This window comes from Tursiops truncatus, chromosome 8, assembly GCF_011762595.2.
Source record: "Tursiops truncatus isolate mTurTru1 chromosome 8, mTurTru1.mat.Y, whole genome shotgun sequence".
NCBI classification, from domain to species: domain Eukaryota; kingdom Metazoa; phylum Chordata; class Mammalia; order Artiodactyla; family Delphinidae; genus Tursiops; species Tursiops truncatus.
Window position 1 is genome coordinate 54,108,643 of NC_047041.1, and position 17,656 is coordinate 54,126,298.

The 17,656-nt window shown below is 40.8% G+C and overlaps 1 protein-coding gene across 6 annotated transcripts in view; it reads left to right on the top strand.

Annotated features, from left to right (window-relative positions):
• The window catches only part of PAK1 (p21 (RAC1) activated kinase 1), a 201,874-nt gene that overhangs the window by 155,737 nt on the left and 28,481 nt on the right, over positions 1-17,656 (top strand). The window contains exon 14 of one of the 6 annotated variants that reach the window (XM_033862202.2): positions 2,549-3,879. The exons of the other annotated variants lie outside the window; for them this stretch is intronic. Within the exon in view, the coding sequence (XP_033718093.1) occupies positions 2,549-2,635 (87 nt within the window). The 3' untranslated portion in view covers positions 2,636-3,879. Of the gene's footprint in view, positions 1-2,548; positions 3,880-17,656 lie in introns of those variants that run through there. 6 annotated transcript variants of the gene reach the window in all.

The following is a 17,656-nucleotide window of genomic DNA, read 5'->3' on the forward strand; positions in this document are numbered from 1 at the left end:
TATAGCTGATTCATTTTGTTATACAGCAGAAATTAACACACCATTGTAAAGAAATTATACTCTAATAAAGATGTTAAAAAAAAATTGTGGGGCCTCCCTGGTGGCGCAGTGGTTGGGAGTCCGCCTGCCGATGCAGGGGATACGGGTTCGTGCCCCGGTCCGGGAAGATCCCACATGCCGCGGAGTGGCTGGGCCCGTGAGCCATGGCCGCTGAGCCTGCGTGTCCGGAGCCTGCGCGTTCGGAGCCTGTGCTCCGCAACGGGAGAGGCCACAACAGTGAGAGGCCCGTGTACCGCAAAAAAAAAAAAAAAAAAATTGTGAATCACTATATTGTACACCTGTAATTTATATAACATTGTACATCAGCTACACTTCAATAAAATATAGGTATTCAGAAAATACTTGTTGAATTAAATGGGATTGCTTAAACCTTCATTGAAATGTTACCCTCTGGAATATGTTTAGCACCTCTTTGTAATCAGAGTAACTGACTACAGAGCACTGGTATATTAGATATGAGTTCTGCCAAGTGTAACCCATTAGTTTCTAGCATCCTTTGGGAATAAAACCCCCTTATAACAGGCAGTATAATATAGGATCCTTTGCCTTTTATATGAGGTTTGTTCTGGAAACCCTAAGCTTTGGGAAATGTGCAAGTACTATTCTAAGCCTCAAGATGATATTGTTAATTAGGTATTAAAATATAGTTTTTGAAAGATGAATGCCTTCTAGAGTTTCCTTCCTGATATAACTACTAATAAATACATTATGTTGAATTTTTACCACATTCTAGGCACTAAGCACTTTATATATTTTTTCATCTATTCTTTTTAAAAACCTTGTGAGTTAATAGATTCTTGTTTTCCCATTTCTACAGGTGAGGCAACTGAGGTTTCAAGTGTTTAGTAACTTTTGCATGATTATGTAGCTGATAAGCAGTGGATCCAGGATGTCAACCTATGTCTATTTGGCTCTCAAGTGTGTGTGCTCTTGGCCACTGCTTGGCTCAGAGTGTTAAAACTTGAAAGACCTTAGGGCTTATCTCATCTGCTTTGTTCATTACACAGGGAAGGAAATTGAGGCCTCCCAGTCGGGTGTTGGATCATGCTGCTTTCTCAGCTGGGAGGGGAGTTGTATAAACATGTGATCTGAGAACACTGACTCTTTAATTTGTTAGTGTACATTGTAAATGTTCAAAACCATGACTTTCAGAGTCTTAAATCATGAAAGCTTCACATCTTTGTCTCCTGTGAAAACACATACATGGACAGAAATACATAGGGTTTTATGTTTGAATTCATATCTTCATGATTTAGCCAAGATCTTTTATTCCTTTTGTAGTAATAGTAACTTCTTGCTCTCAGTACCTCTTTATATCCTATCTCTGTCCAAAAAGAAATTGAAGCACTTCCAGCAAAGAATATGTGTAAATACGTCTATATGTGTGTGTATATACATATACAATATGATTAATAAAGAGACTTATGAGGATGGCAGGAGAATCAAATATGCTAATCATTTGAGTTAACTAGTTTTGTTTAAACATCAGATTTGGTTCTTAGTTTCCTGGTAGCGAGGACAGAAAAGGAAATATGTTAGTTCCTATGTTTCTTATCAAATGGAAGAAACATCCTACATCCTCAAGACACAAAGCTTTTTCACTAGTAAATGTAAGAAAAGTCATTTACAGTTAAGAGGCTCTGAGTTACATAAAGAATCGTTTTCCATAATGTTTTTTACTAAAAACATAAAAAGGTTTCATATGGTGTTTTCTCCAAAATGATCTTCTTTAATAGTTGTGGGTGTGGCCCAAAGTACAGCCCAGTGAAAGTGGTTTGGGAAAGAACCAAGCCATTGAAGTCCTTCCTGGGTTAACTAGCCTTACTAGATTCAAGGATAGAACAACAAATTGCTAGATCAATGCTCCTGAAATGCAGTATTGCAATGTACCATTGGGTCATGATCAATTAATAACCTTCCCTCTGAGCTGATTATTATTCTGATTATCACCATAGTTTGGTCTTACCTAATATAAAATAGAATCATACAATATGAGCTCTCTTGTGTCTGGCTTCTTTCATGCAACATAATGTCTGTGCGATTCATCCTGTTGTTAGTGTATCAATTATTTATCCTTTTTTGTTCTGTAATTTTTGTGTGGTATTATATAAATATAATATTATTCATTCTTCCATTATCTTGGACATTTGGGTTCTTTTCAGTTATGACTGTAATAAGTAAAGCTGCTATGAGCATTTTTGTTTGTGTCTTCTGGTGGATTCACAAGCTCATTTCTCTTGGAAATATATCTAGAAGTGGAATTGCTGGGATATAGGATAGACGTGTATTTAGCTGTAGGTAGATACTGCCAAACAGTTCTCCAAAATGATATGTTATCTTTTAAAGATATGCTTCAATTTGGGGATGATGATCTGAAGCTCTCCAGGCAGCACCTTGTGCAAACATGGATGCCCTTATCATCTTGTAATGGTTGCTGAGGAAGAATGGTAAATTGTCATGTGTCTTTTGTTCTTTTTCTCCTCTTTAGCATCAGTTCCTGAAGATTGCCAAGCCCCTCTCCAGCCTCACTCCACTGATCGCTGCCGCAAAGGAGGCAACCAAGAACAATCACTAAAACCACGTCACCCCAGCCTCATTGTGCCACGCCTTCTGTGAAGTAAATGCTCATTTCGGAAATTCCAGCCCCTGATGCTCTTCCTTGTCTTGCTCCTCCCCTTTCCTGATCTAGTGCTCTCAAGACTTTGATCCTTGAAAACCATGTGTCCAGCATCGAAGAGAACTGCAATTGACTAATCGGATGATGGCCATTTTAAAATAAGGAATTTGCTCCCAATCTGTGGATGTGAGGGTGGTTTATGATCAAGGGCTTATAGGAATAAACCCTTGGACTCCTGTGTCTACATAGCAAAATCCTTCCTCCACCCATCAGTTCTTGACTGTATAAATTTTTGGCTTTATAACATTATCAATTTGCAGTCGGTTGAGATTTTTCTTTAGTGCTTGCTTTTCTATTTCAAAACTGCCCAAACACACTATTGTACTTGAAAATTGGAATAACTTGAGAAATGCCATGGAGGTTGATATTCTTCCAGGGACATGAAATGGCTCTTTTTTTCTGGACCATGACTTCGGCACAGCTGATCCTGATGTGGGAGGGAGAGCTACCACATTTTTCTTTGTGTACGCTTCTAGCAGCTGTGTGGGAGGATCTTGACCCAATAGTGTTCCCCACGCTATTTCCTGTGAAATGGTCTTGGCTGTGTAGCAGCTTTTGACTCCCTAAATCCCCCTAGGCTGCTGCCCTCATTCTGTCCTTGTTTAGAACGTTGAGAGGTTTCCTAGAGCACATGCTGGGTGAGAGCAGTGTGAAACGTCAGGAAAAAAAATTTAGCTGCTTTTAGAACAAGGCTGGGCATCAGCACCTGTCCAGCTATACCTATGTGATGTTTCAAGAACTCAGCCTCTTTTTCCATCAGCAATAAAGAGCTAAAAGATTAACTGAGATCTTCTGATGGCCTGAATCTTTGGGTCAAAGGGAACGATCTCCAAATCTGAGGCTACGTGTTAGTTTTGGATGGATTTGTTGGCCTGAGATGATAGTCTGCCAGCTGTGAGGGGACCCTGTTTTTACAATGCATGGCCAAGCTCTCTGCAAATGGAAATGCCTGCACTGGGTGTTGGGGATGTTTGCTACCTCCTGCTATCTTTGTGGTTTTGGTCCTCCCATTATGGTAGGACCCCTGGCCAGCACTATGGCTTGTCATGTCAGCCCCAGTGGCTACCTTGTCATGCTCTGAGGTACTACTGCCTCTGCAGCACAAGTTTTATTTCCTTCAATAAAAGGAGATGAAAATATTCTACTTGGAGTATGCCTTTCTTTGTTTCTTTCCTTCCTTCTCCCCTTCCTTTCTTTTCTAATTTTTTATTTTGATATTTTGAAAGTTAAGGGAAAAAAAAATTTTTTTTTCTTGCGGAATCATTTGAGATTAAGTTGCAGATAAGCTGCCCCTCTACCACTATATACGTCAATGTGTATTCTTTATTCTTAACACTTTAAAATATAATTTAATTAAGAGAAATGGGCCAAAAATGTTCGTATATCATAAGGTATTGGCTTAGGTAGTTGTGGAGGGTGAGAAGTCCCATGATCTGCATCTGCAAGTTGGAGACCCGTGAAAGCCAGTGGTGTAGTTTGAAGGCCAGACAGCCAGAGAGCCATGGTGTAGATTCTAGTCCAAGTCTGATGCCTGAAAACCAGGAGCAGTGAGGGTAGGAGAAGATCAATATCCCAGTTGTATAGTCAGACAGAGATCAATGTCCCAGCTGTATAGTCAGAGAGCAGCCTTCCTCTCCCTTTTGGTTCTATTCAGGCCATCAACTAATTGGATGATGCCCACATTGGGGAGGGCCATCTGTTTTATTCAGTCCATCAATTCAAATGCTAAACTCTTCTGGATACACCCTCAAAGACACACCCAGAAATAACATTTAACCAGATAATGGGCTTCCCACACAAGTTGGCAGAACTAACCATCACACTCCCCATCCCCACCTCCAAGCGAAGGAGGTAACTCCAGTGAGGACTGAGTGAGCCAACAACTCTTATAAAGCTATGTGGTTATGGCTTTTAGATTAAGGGGTCAAAAGTGATGATTGGTGACCCCCGATATTATGAAAAATAATACACAGGCACAGGAGAACCTCCATGCAGTTACTGAAAGGACAAGTACAATTGGATTGCTTATGTATAAGGTAGAAGGAATGTTAGATGATGGTATGGCCCATCAGAAGACAGGAATGATGAAGACCCAAAGATTGTACCTCCTTACTTTGAGATTGCAGAAGTAAACTGGTTAGTCTGATGAGGGCTGAGGAATTGTTAGTTAATTACCCCTCTGGAATCTTAGAGTTATCTGATTGGTTGGGTTTTAAAACCCCAGTGTTGGCTGTCCTGTGAACTTTCCAACACTCAGTTTAAGCATTAGAGGGATGACTGTTTTTGAAACCGAACAGGACCCTGTGGGGCCCACCTGGGCACAAAAGCAGTTCCATGTCCCCTCCTTTCTTATTTGCAGGATCAAGGCTTCAGCCTTCTAGACCTTACTGAGTTCCAAATAGCAGATTAAACAGTTTCTAATCAGTGAAGTAAGGAAATGCAGAAACAAAGGAGGAAGAATCAAGAAACTGTAGTGCAGGACTTCCTTGGTGGTCCAGTGGTTAAGACTCCACACTTCTAATGCAGGGGGTGTGGGTTTGATCCCTGGCTGGGAAACTAAGATCCCACATGCTGTGCAGTACAGCCAAAAAAAAAGAAACTGTAATGTAGCCATTAAAGCAGGATCCTGGTTCCTCCTCAAGGGATATACGTAACAACATCTTTGAGTTCTTCTGCAGGAACTAAGGCCCCCATGCAGGTGGAGGATGGTACAGGCTGAGCGCAAGATTCCTGGAACATCAACCTGTTACCTCACCACCAACCAATGAGAAGAAGTCACACAACCCTTCAGCCCTCACCCCAAATTTTGCCTGTAAAAACTTTTCTCCAAAAACCAATGGGGAGTTCGGGGTTTTTGAGCACGAGCCACCCATTCTCCTTGCTTGGCTCTGCAATAAGCCTTTCTCTGCTCCAGACTCTCATGTTTCGATTTGTTTGGCCTTACTGTGTGTCTGACACTCAAACTTTTGTTTGGTAACATTTACTACTGGTATATCTAGACATCCACTCAGATAATGGAATATTCTTCAGGTCCATGCAGCTTAACCGCATATTTCCATGCCTTTCCTTGCCTGCAGAGTGTGGAAACAGAACTCTGAAACTCTCTACTCATAGACAATCACTGCTTGTCTAATTCTATATGAGTACTGAACACATCTGTCCCCTATGTGTTAGTTTTCTATTACTGCATAACAAATTACCACAAACATCATGGCTTAAAACAACACAGATTGTCTCACAGTTTCTATAGGTCAGAAGTTGGAGCATGATGTGGCTGTTTTACCGAATCAGGTCCATCTGGTTGTTGCTCAAAAATCAATACTCGAGAGAAAGAGACAGATGTTGGTAGAAAGGAAAGTTGCTTTTAATCAGAATGCCAGCAATCCGGGGAGCTGGTGGATTCATTGTTCCCCAAAAAACATCTCCAAAGATTCTGCTCAGCCATGAAAGTTTTTAAAGGGAAAAAGGGACATAATCTCAGTTAACCGTTGAGATGGAGGTCAGAGTCATCGCCATCCCACACTGTGCAGGCTTGTGTGCTGGCTTGTTGACTTCTTGTGATTTTTCTTTAGATGCTATCTTGTTCACAGAGTTTGTTCACAATATTACTGAAGGGGAACCTAGGGAAGAGATCTGGTCATCTGTTAATTACTTCATTTCTACTTCTTTGATCTACAGAAAGAACCAAGAGATTAGACAAGGTATTGTGTGATCAAAAGATCTGAAAGGTGTGCTAGGGCCAGAGATGAGTAGAGCATGGGGGTGCCTGGTTTAAGGTTAGTGACAAGACAAAAGGGTGCCTCCTGCGGAGAGCTTTTTCCTGCAAAGAGCTCTTTCCTGCCAAAAGCTGCTTACAAATCCCCGTTTGTCAGAACATCGTTCCATTTCTATGGGATTATGAGTGAAGGTCGGTCTTCTGTAACTTCTTCACGCTGAAATAGGGCGTCATGTTCTTAGAGTGGAAGATGTTGATGTGGGTCTGTACCATCTCTTTGCTGACCATTGTAGTTGCTCATTTACATAGAAAGGCAGAACAAGCTAAATTATTTTGATGCCCACAAGGATATAGATTATTATGAGCAATAGTGTTAATCCCATTCTCTTAAGGCCAGTTCTTGGAATTGTGCTAGCCATAGATTCAATATTGCTCAAGATGGAGGAGTTCATGTCATGGCTGCAGTCTGATCATCATGCAGTTAGCTTTTTCCCTCTGGTGGCAGTTACAGTGTCTGTAAAACAACTCACGAATGTGCATCAAACACTGAGTCTGTGATTCTGTTGTCCTAATCATTAGCTGCTTGAGCCTACTCTTTTGTGACTCAGGAAGGCCTGGAGACTTCAGCTTTTCTATAAAGAAGAGGCAGGAGACATAGAGGGGATTTGTACTTGGGAGGGGGGCGCAGGGTTCTGCTCGGTTCCAGCTGGTTTTTCTTTTCAAGGTCTCATCAGGCTGAAAGTCCAGGTGTTAGCCAGGGCTGTAGTTCATGTGGGGCTTGGAGTCATCTTCCAGGCTCACTGGTTGTTGGTAGAATTCATTTTCTTGTAGTTGTAGGACTGAGGTCCTCATTTTCTTTTCTTTTTTTTTTTAATTTATTTATTTTGGCTGTGTTGGGTCTTCATTGCTACATGCAGGCTTTCTCTAGTTGTAGCGAGCAGGGGCTACTCTTTGTTGCAGTGCGTGGGCTTCTCACTGCTGTGGCTTCTCTTATTGGGGAGCAGGGGCTCTAGACGCATGGGCTTCAGTAGTTGTGGCACACAGGCTCAGTAGTTGTGGCTTGCAGGCTCAGTAGTTGTGGTGCATGGGCTTAGTTGCTCCGTGGCATATAGGATCTTCCCAGACCAGGGCTCGAGCCCGTGTCCCCTGCTTTGGCAGGCGGATTCTTAACCACTGCGCCACCAGAGAAGTTCCTGAGGTGCTCATTTTCTTGCTAACTGTCAGCGGAGGACCCAGCTCCTAGAGGCTGCCTGAAGTTTCTTGCCACATGGCCCCCATAGGCAGTTCATAAAATGAATGTTTGCTTTCTTCTATACCAGCTAGAACATAGCTCTTTGACATCCACTTTGGCAACTAGCCAGAGAAAACTGCTTTTAAAGGGCTTACATGATTAGGTCAGCCTTAATTAGATAATTACCCTATCTTAAAGTCAACTGATTTGGGAACTTAATTACATCTGCAAAATCCCTTCACTATAGTACCTATATTACTGTATGTATTGAACAACTGGGAAAAGGTACATTTATACCAAAGGCAGGGAATATTGGGGGGCTGTCTTAGTCTGTTTGGGCTGCTATAACAAAATACCACAGACTGGGTAGCTTATAAACAGCAGAAATTTATTTCTCAGTTCTGGAGGCTAGGAAGTTTAAGATCATGGTGTCAGTATGATCAGGTCCTGGTGAAGGCCCTCTTCTAGGTTGCAGACTGCCAATTTCTCTCTGTGTCCTCACATAGTGGAAGGGGTTAGGGAGCTCTATGGGGTCTCTTTTATAAGAGCACTAATCACATTCATCAGGGCTCCACCTTTGTGACCTAAGCACCTCCAGAGGGCCCACCTCCTAATACCATCACATTGGGCATTAGGATTCCAACATATGAATTTGGGGGAGAGGGACACATTCAGACCGTAGAAGGGCCATCTTAGAATTCTGCCCAGCAAACCCTGCAAGGGTCTATATGCTCTCAGCCATCTGTTAGGGACCCAGGAGTTAGGGGATGGGGAAATAACTGGAGTAGTACATGGACCTGAACCTAGATGTTCCTTTCTACACCTCTGCACTTTTTCCTAAACCCTGATTCTCTTTGGTAGTTGGGAAGTCTGCACAATACCCTGTACTAAGAGTGAGCAGATCCAACCTGAAGGCACTGCTACGCCATGAGTCTGGGTAGTGGTGGCCCATCCAACTGAGGTCACAGTAGTATCTTTATTCTGCATTTGATATTATTGTAAACCTTGCCACCTAGCATTGTGCTAGGTGTCCTCACCTCTGGGTGTAAGTAAATGCAGTCCAACTACTATGGGACCATGGAGCAAGGAGATTGGTGGTGATGGGGCTACTCCTGGGTTCCTGTTAAGGTGATTATGTTGGGCCAGTTATAGATGTTTTCAGAAGAAGCCTCTCACCAGAAATAAGGGAATACCTGAAACCATGGGAGGCATTTATTTGGAGGAAGTACATACTCTCTTATACTTGGATCCCTTCCAGAGGATTGTCACCCAGGCCACCCCATTCTTCCGTGCATCACTTATTGACAGTGGTTTCTTTGCTAATGTGTCACAATGCTGAATCAGTCATCAGTTACTGGATGCAGCAAAGGGAGCTTGAAGCACTCCAGTGTTTCCTAACACTTATCTACTCCCAGTTTCCTATGTTACTCCATTGAATTATACTACCCACTCCCTGCCTATGAAATTGACTGTGAACAATGGACACTTAAGTTCCATGTTTAGTTCTTTCCCTACCTCCTGGGATGACAAGATTCTTGGTGATTGGGAAAGACTTGGGAGCAATCCTACAGGTCTTGGTTAGTTTTTATTCAAGCCCTGTAACTATGAATGTTAACTTTAACTACACACAATGTACACACGTACACACAAAAACACACACAATGATGGACTGCATAATATGCCCTTCCTAGGCTATTTTCCTGTGTGGTCAAATGGCTGTCACCTGTTTCCCTCCATTAACCATGACCTAGAACCTGAGGTGATAACACAGCTGTTTCATGTTTTCTGTGATTCTCAGGCCCATAGCCACCACCTGGCTGAGATGTAAAGGAGAAAACTTCCCAGTTGGCAGTGGCGGGGAGGGCTAGGAGACATTACATAGTCTTACTCCTGGTTGCGGGTAATTGTGGCTGAAGACAGTAGGAAATCTGCCAGTTATGCTATAGCTTATGAGACCACTCTAGTCACTGAGTGGATTAGCCTGGATTCCTTAGCCAGGATGATTTTATTTTTATTTATTATTGTTATTATTACTCTTTTAACCAGGTGGATTTAGATCACAGAACTGATCTTCATAATCTTATAGCCAAAGGGCTGTCTGTGCCCTAATCAACACATCCTGTTTTTATGGATCATGATTAGTGGCAAGTAGAATAATCTGTATTCTGCATATGGGAAAAGGCACTATAGTTATCCAATGTACCCCAGTCAGAACTCTGGTACCTCATTTCTTGTCTGAGTCTAAGCTCCCTTAGCCCCTGATTTAGGAAAGGACTATTCATGGCTTTCCTTTTTCCAGAGATTTTCAAAGTGTGGTACCTGCCCCAGCAACATTAGCATTATCTGAGAACTCCTGCAAATTCTCAGAGGCCTCCGTGGATCTGCATTCTGCAGATGAGCCCTCAAGGTGATTCCAACAGCCCAACTTTGAGAACCACTGCCGTAGTCACTGTACTAACCATTCTCCAGGGTTGCCTGTAGATTGAAGTGGTATATATTACAGATGGAATGGGGTATAATGCATAGAGGCCATACCGAGATTGGAGTTGGAGAACTTCAGTGGTTGAGAAATAAAGGCTAACTTTCCCAAGATTCTCTGCAGGCTGGCCTCCTAGAAAAGACATGGCCTTTGAGTTCCATGGGAACTAGCTACATTTGAATGCTTAAGGAAATCAGTTCTACTGGAATGCTTGTCTACCATATCAAGACATGTCCTTTTGCCCCTTGTCAGGAAACAGCCTGTGCACTCCTACCTGATGTATGATAAAGTGGTGAATGGGGCTAGAAGCCATGGTTCTGACATGTCATGCGTCTATTTGGATCACAACCCTTGTCAGGCAGCCACTCTATGGTTTTAAATCTCTTCCTTTGTGAAGAAACAACCTTCCTTATTGGCAGTGAGAGAGGAGGGAGTTGATTAGGAGACACTGTACAGCCATATTCATGCCAGGACCAGGATCCCTTTCATCCCTGTGTGCTGGCTCCAAATTGCAGTGAGCAACAGGGGACTTCCAAACTTGCTGTTGGTTTCCTCCTATAAATCCTATTCTAAAGGCCTGGTGTGTGTGCTGTCTGGTCATCTGACTTTATTTGCTCTATGTTATTCAGTTGTATGAATGTGCAGATATTATTTATTCGTTTTTCTGTTGAGCATGTAAGTTAGCTGCTCTTTGGGGCTATGACAAGTAATGCTGCTATGAACAGTGTTGTATATTTATCCTGGTGCCCACAAGCACACATTTATCTAGAAGATACCCTAGGTGTGGAATTATTAGATCATAGGGCATGTACCTCTTCAATTATTTTAAGATAATGCCTAAGAGTTTTACAAAGAAGTTGTACCACTTTAATCTCCCACCAGTGTTGGAGTTCATACACATTGCTCAACCTTTTTCACATTGCTGAGTCAGTCCTTGCTAACATTTGATATTGTCAGGCTATTTCATCATAACCAATCTGGTGTGTGTACTGCAGTATTTCATATAGCTTTTACTCTTTTGTGAAGTGCCTTTTCAAATCTTTTCCTCATTTTTTTCTACTTTTTCATCTTTTAAATATTTTATTTGTTGAAATTTTTTGTATATTCTGGATAATTATTCTTTTTATATTTGTGTTATAAAATACTCTTATTTTGTTGCTTGTATTTAAAATTAAACTCTTTATTTTGAGATAATTGTAGTCACATGAAATGTAAGAAATAATACAGAGGTATTCCACATACTCTTTATCCAGTGTCCTCCACTGGTAATGCCTTGCAAAACTATAGAACAATATCACAACCAAAATGTTGACATCGATATAATGAAAATGCAAACATTTCTATTACCACATATTACTTTTATAGCCACATCTACTTCCCTCCTGCCTCATACCTCTTTATTATAATTTCCTTCTTTCTGCTGGCTTTGTTTGCTCTATGTTATGGTTTATTTTGCTCTTCTTTTTCTAGGTTCTTGAGATGGGAGTTTAGATTATTGATTTGAGACTTCCTCTTTTCTAATTTATGCATTTAGTGCCATAAATTTCCCTCTCAGCGCAGCCTTAGGTGTGTCCCACAATTTTTTTGTGTTGTATTTTCACTTTCATTCAGTTCAGTGTGTTTTAAAAATTTACCTTGAGATTTGTTCTTTGACCCATAGATTATTTAGAAGTATGTGGTTTAGTTTGCAAATATTTGTAGATTTTTATGTTATCCTTCTGTTATGATTTCCAGTTTGATTCCAGTGGATCAGACAATACACTGTGTATGATTTAAACCCCTTTAAATTTGTTGAGGTTTGTTTTCAAGCACAGAAAATGGTCTATGTTATTATATGTTCTATACACACTTGAAAAGGATGCATATGCTGATGCTCTTGGGTGGAGTGTTCTATAAATATCAATTAGATCCTGTTGGTTGATGTTGTTGTTGAATTCTTCTACATATTCACTGATTCTCAGTCTAATTGTCCTGTCAATTGTTGTGAGTTGGGTGTTGAAGACTTCAACTGTTATTGCGGATCTGTCCATTTCTCTTTCAGTTCTATCAATTTTTCATTCACTTATTTTGTAATTCTGTTGTCTGCTGCAAATACATATTTAGAATTGCTATATCTTCTTTGTGGATTGACCTTTTTATCATTATATAATGTCCTTCTCTGTTTCTAGTAATTATCTTTGCTCTGAAATATAATTTATCTGATATGAATGTAGCCTCTTCTGCTTTCCTTTGATTCATGATAAAAACTTACATGATAAAACTTCTTCCATGCATTTACTTTTTTTTGCGTTTTTTTTTTTTTTCTGGTACGCGGGCCTCTCACTGTCGTGGCCTCTCCCATTGCGGAGCACAGGCTCCGGATGCGCAGGCTCAGTGGCCATGGCTCACGGGCCCAGCTGCTCCGCGGCATGTGGGATCTTCCCGGACCAGGGCACGAACCCATGTCCCCTGCATCGGCAGGCGGACTCTTAACCACTGTGCCACCAGGGAAGCCCCTCCATGCATTTACTTTAATCCAGCCTTTATTGTTATATTTGAAGTGAGCTTATTGAAGACAGCATATAGTTGGCTCATGAGTCCTATTCTGCACCTTATACCAGAAAGGGCATACAAAAATCAGGTCATGTGTCCTGATTTTTATTTATTTATATTTATATCCTGCCTTTTCCACAAATAATTTAAGAAAACCTGCAAACAGAACATTTTCAGTGAAACAATAAGAAAAAAATACAGGCAGAAAATCAGGACCAAGAAAAAGATGAACACAAATATGTTTAGCCCACAGGGGCTAAAGTATTGCTATACTTGAGCTTAAACTGAAGCTCAAGTATAACAATACTTGATACTTGACTTCCTGGAAGTCAAGTAACGAGGTAATTTATGTAATTCTCATTATCAGAAAAGAGAGAGAGCTTCCCAGTTACCAGAGACTCTAGACCAGCACTGTCCAATAAACTTTCTGCAATAATGAATTCTATAACTGCATTGTCTAGTATGGTAGCCACTAGCCACACGCAGCTATTAAACACTTGAAATTTGGTTAGTGACTAAGGAACTGACTTTTACATTTTATTTAACTTGTATTAATTAAAACTTACATGGCCATAGGTGGCTAGTAGCCACTTAACTGAACCACATAGGTCTAAGGAAACCAAGTAGCACAGTGTAATTGGAGTCAAATGGGCTGGGTTAATGTTTGGCTCTGTCAGAGGTATGTGTGACTGTGGAGAAGCTACTTAATCTTTCTGAGCCTCAGTTTCTAGATCTGTGAGATGAGTACAATTATAGTATTTAAGACCCTGAAGGAAATAAAACGTGTGCAAGCATTTAACACGATCCCTGTCACATAGCAAGTGCAGTCCTATTTTATAATGCTTGGAATTACCTGGTCTGTCAGGAGATTTTATGCCTCATACTCTTTTATTGGCACTAAATTGAAGGTTTTATAGAAGAACCAAAAACTAGGAGTCTAAGTTGTGCTTGAGCCTGTTAGCCAGTAACTGGTTTTGGTCCACAGAATCAAAGGCCAATCAACATTGATAAAAACCTGTATCCACTTGAGGCTGCTTGAGGATACTCTGTTCAAAAGCATGGGCCTCTTTTTCTTTCTTGCCAAGCTGCTAAGGGATTAAGCCCTAATGTTAGTATTTAGTATCTCTTTCAGACTTGTAGTTCGATATTTCTTTATTATGGGTGTATTCAAAGCAAAATATTAATTTCAGTGACCTTCCACTTAAAGGAGATTCATTCCTTTTAATAAGGACATTTGTTACAACAGGAATGCCGTATATATTTAGCAGCAATAAGGCCCAAACTTTGGGGCTGATACACTGCTGCACAGTTGACTAGAATCTGCATCAAGCCCCAGCATGCTGCCTAGAAAGAGAAATCGGAGGCTGGCACTCAGCTGATGAGATGACATTTATCTATAGGTCTCAGATTTATCTCTTTCTTTGTGTCAATTTTATCATTTTTCAGATTTAGGTAACTGATACTTAAAACAACCCCTGACTCATCCTTCATTCCAAGCAGTGAGCAATAAAATTGCTTTTACAGTAATTAGAAAACAAAAAGTTGAGATAGATATTGATTAGACTTTAGGATGCAGGCAAAGTTAGGAATTTGCTGTGTTTTTATACAACTACTAGCTTCTTATATTTTGCTGAGAAACCTCTCCTATATGCAAAGGCCTAGGTGACCACGTGCCATCCTAGATGTTTAAACAGCATACAGCTTTGTGTGTGTGTGTGTGTGTGTGTGTGTGTGTGTGAGAGAGAGAGAGAGAGAGAGAGAGAGAGAGAGAGACAGAGAGAGGGAGAATATACATTTGCAAAGTATTTGAATTAGACTTTATGGTCCATAGCAAACTACAATTTCTCTTATGTCATTTTAAGCAGAATTTTCCCTTAGATGATAGTGTAACAATGATCACTAGAAAAAACCATCTCAGGTCATCTTGCTCCTTATGGAAGCTATTGGACTAAGAATCTATATTCTACAGAAGGAAAGTAGAGTTTTGAAGAAATGACTAAAAAACTTTCAGTTTGTAGTTTTGAAAGAGTCTTCAAAAAAACCTAAGTTCTTCCAACACAGTCTTGTTTGAGTTCATCATACTTTTTGTCTAGGATCAGATAGGGCCCACCACACTTAAAATAATATTTATTACAAATTAATTAGATTAATGAGTTTACAAAATTGAGTCCGTTTTGTTGGGACAATAAAGCTGGGAAAATAACCTTCCCAGATATCAGTGGAAAATCTGTGGTTTCTTACTTTCATGTCCCCAAGTCAACTTTCATTACTGATTTTTAACAGGCAAGTTAAAAGTTAAAGCCTCCCACAGAAATTAATTGAATACTTATGTTCTTTGAAATAATAATGTGATAATTAGACTTACTTGATGAGCTCTTTGGTAGCCTTTTCTATACTCTGTATCGCATGCTTTAGTTTTATGCTTCTGCTTTAAAACCAAGAGTGATAGGATCAGGTCTGTATTTGCCCTAACATGGGACCAACCTCTACAGCTTGTTTCATTCTCTGTTGATAAGAGGAAAAGGTGTCTAAAGAAAAAGTCAGAATGAAGTTTCAGAAAATCTTCATATCACAAAAGATCGCTTAATCCCTTGATTTCTACCCAATCTCAGTGGGTGCAATCATTTGGAGGGACCTATGGGACAAGAGGAAGAAGTATTTAACTGAGTCTGGTGGTGAGGAATGGGTGGTGATGATCAAAGAAGGCTTCCTGAGCTGAGTCTTCCACCAACAAGAGGAGTTAACAGGTGAAAGTGGGGGGGTGGGAAGTGGGTTAGCCTGGCAGTAGGGACAACATGAAGAAAGATACACAATGGTGTAGGGGAGCAGTACAAGTGGTTTGGTTTTGCTGGAGTTTCAATATGAGTGGGGATGAAGGAGAGTAGGCGGAAGATGAAGCTGGAGAGAAAGGCAGGATCCAATTTAAGGAGCTTAAACTTTAACCTTAGGAATGAATTTTAACCGTGTTCAGGTTTGCATTTTAACAAGATCACTACCTGATCTTTGAAAGGTAGATTTTGTGAAAGATAAACTGGAAGCAGTGAGATTCTTTGGGAGTCTACTGTAGTAACTACCTTAACGCTTATCATAGATAGCAGTACTAAGCAGTTGGTACCCAGGGAGATGATTAGGGGCCTAGTGGGCCTTGAAATTAACAAGAGAATGACTAGGAGAACTGAATAGAAATGAATATTAATATATTCATATATTAATAAGGAAATATAATAAGCAGAATTTGGTTGGTATAAGGTGGGAGGGGGTTTGCAGAGGAAAAGGAGGAGTTAAGAATGAGGAGTAGGTTTCAGATCTTGTTATTTAGCAATTTGGAGCCACAGGAGATGGAAAGATAATTTAGGTTATGGTTTACTGAGTTTGAGGTGTCTACAGCAGGACATGCAGATGAAGATGACCAGCAGGCAGTTGGAGACAAGAATCTAGAGCTCAGAAATAAGGTCAGAGCTAGAGAAATAGCTGTATGAATCAAAGATTAAACAAAGAAACAAGACTAAAACAGGTGTATTTTTGAAGCAGCTTAGGGAAAAAAAAGCAAGAAAAAATAGTAAAAAAAAAAAAAAAGACAATCTATGAATAAGTGGGCTGGAAAATAATGCCTGAACTAAATGTTAACAAGAGTTAAGTTTATATTTATGTTATTTTTAGAAGAACAAAAACAAAACAAACAGGGTAAGCCTTAAAAGACATTTAAAGCGTGGTGCTTGGAGCTAAGGTCGGGTGTCGGCTTTAAATTCAATCTTCGTGTCTGACTGGGCATCTGGGGCCAGGCCCCACCCGCCCCTGCAGCCTTGGGCTCCTCCTTCCGCCTGGCCTCCATCTTGAGAGACGCAGGCTTCTCCAGCCTGAATTCCAGGTTTAGGTCTGGGGCTGTGAAGTTACTGTAAGTACCGTGGCCAGTCCCGTGCTTCCCCCGTAAGCATCTCTAGAAAATACTCTAATACATTAATACTCTCAAGTGGGCAGGCACACCTGAGGCCCTCTACCCAGTCAGTTCACCACGTCAGGTGAAGCTGTAGCTGCAAGCTGCCACTGTGACCCCTGCCCGAGGGACGACGCTGAGAGCAAAGGGCTCCACCTGAGCCGGCCCCCAGCCCCCATTCGGCACAACGGTACCAAGCCCCGCACCCCCTTGGCAGGCCCGGTGGCTCGGCTTATCTAGAAGTCCCTGCAGGTATGAAGGGCGCGCTCGTCTGTTTCTCTTCTTGAGGGTCACTGCTCACGGCTGCCTTTTCAATGTCTGAAAGTAGTTGTTTCATGCATTTTGTCCAGTTTTCTAGTTTTTATGGGGGGAGAGTGAGTCTTTTTCTGGTATATTAATCCTGACAGGCAAGCCCGGGTTTTTGCCTCAGGCAACTGTGTGAAGAGTGGTGCCCTTTACTGAGATGGGACAGGCTTCAAGAGGAATAATAGGATTTGGAAGGAAAGTCAAGGGTTCAGTTTGGACATATTAATTTTGAAATGCCTCTGAAAAATCCAGGTGGGGATTTCAGTAGGCTGTTGGATACATGGGTTTGGAAATCAGAGAAGAAGCTTCAAGGGAAACAATATTTATTGATCTTTCCCTAAATATTGTTGATTTTCATGTGAACTTGCCTACTCTGGCTGTTGAACACAAAATTAGAGATCTGTAGATATGTGGAAAATGGTTATGGTAATGATTCTGGTTTAAATGCTCCCTTTTATTCAGTATTCAAGCAGCTCACCTTCCTCCCAGTCACAGAACTTTTGTTCACAGCATATTTCTTAGACGCTCCAATATTTGCAGCTAGTCATACCAAGTTCATGTAGTTTCATCATCAACCGATTCAAACTCTTTTCTCATTTCAATTGTGGTCTTCTTCCTTTGACCCATGGGTTTTTATAAATATGGTGTTTAATTCCCAAATGTGGGATTTTCTAGTTCTCTTTTTCTTACTGATTTCTGGCTTAATTGTACTTTTGATAAAT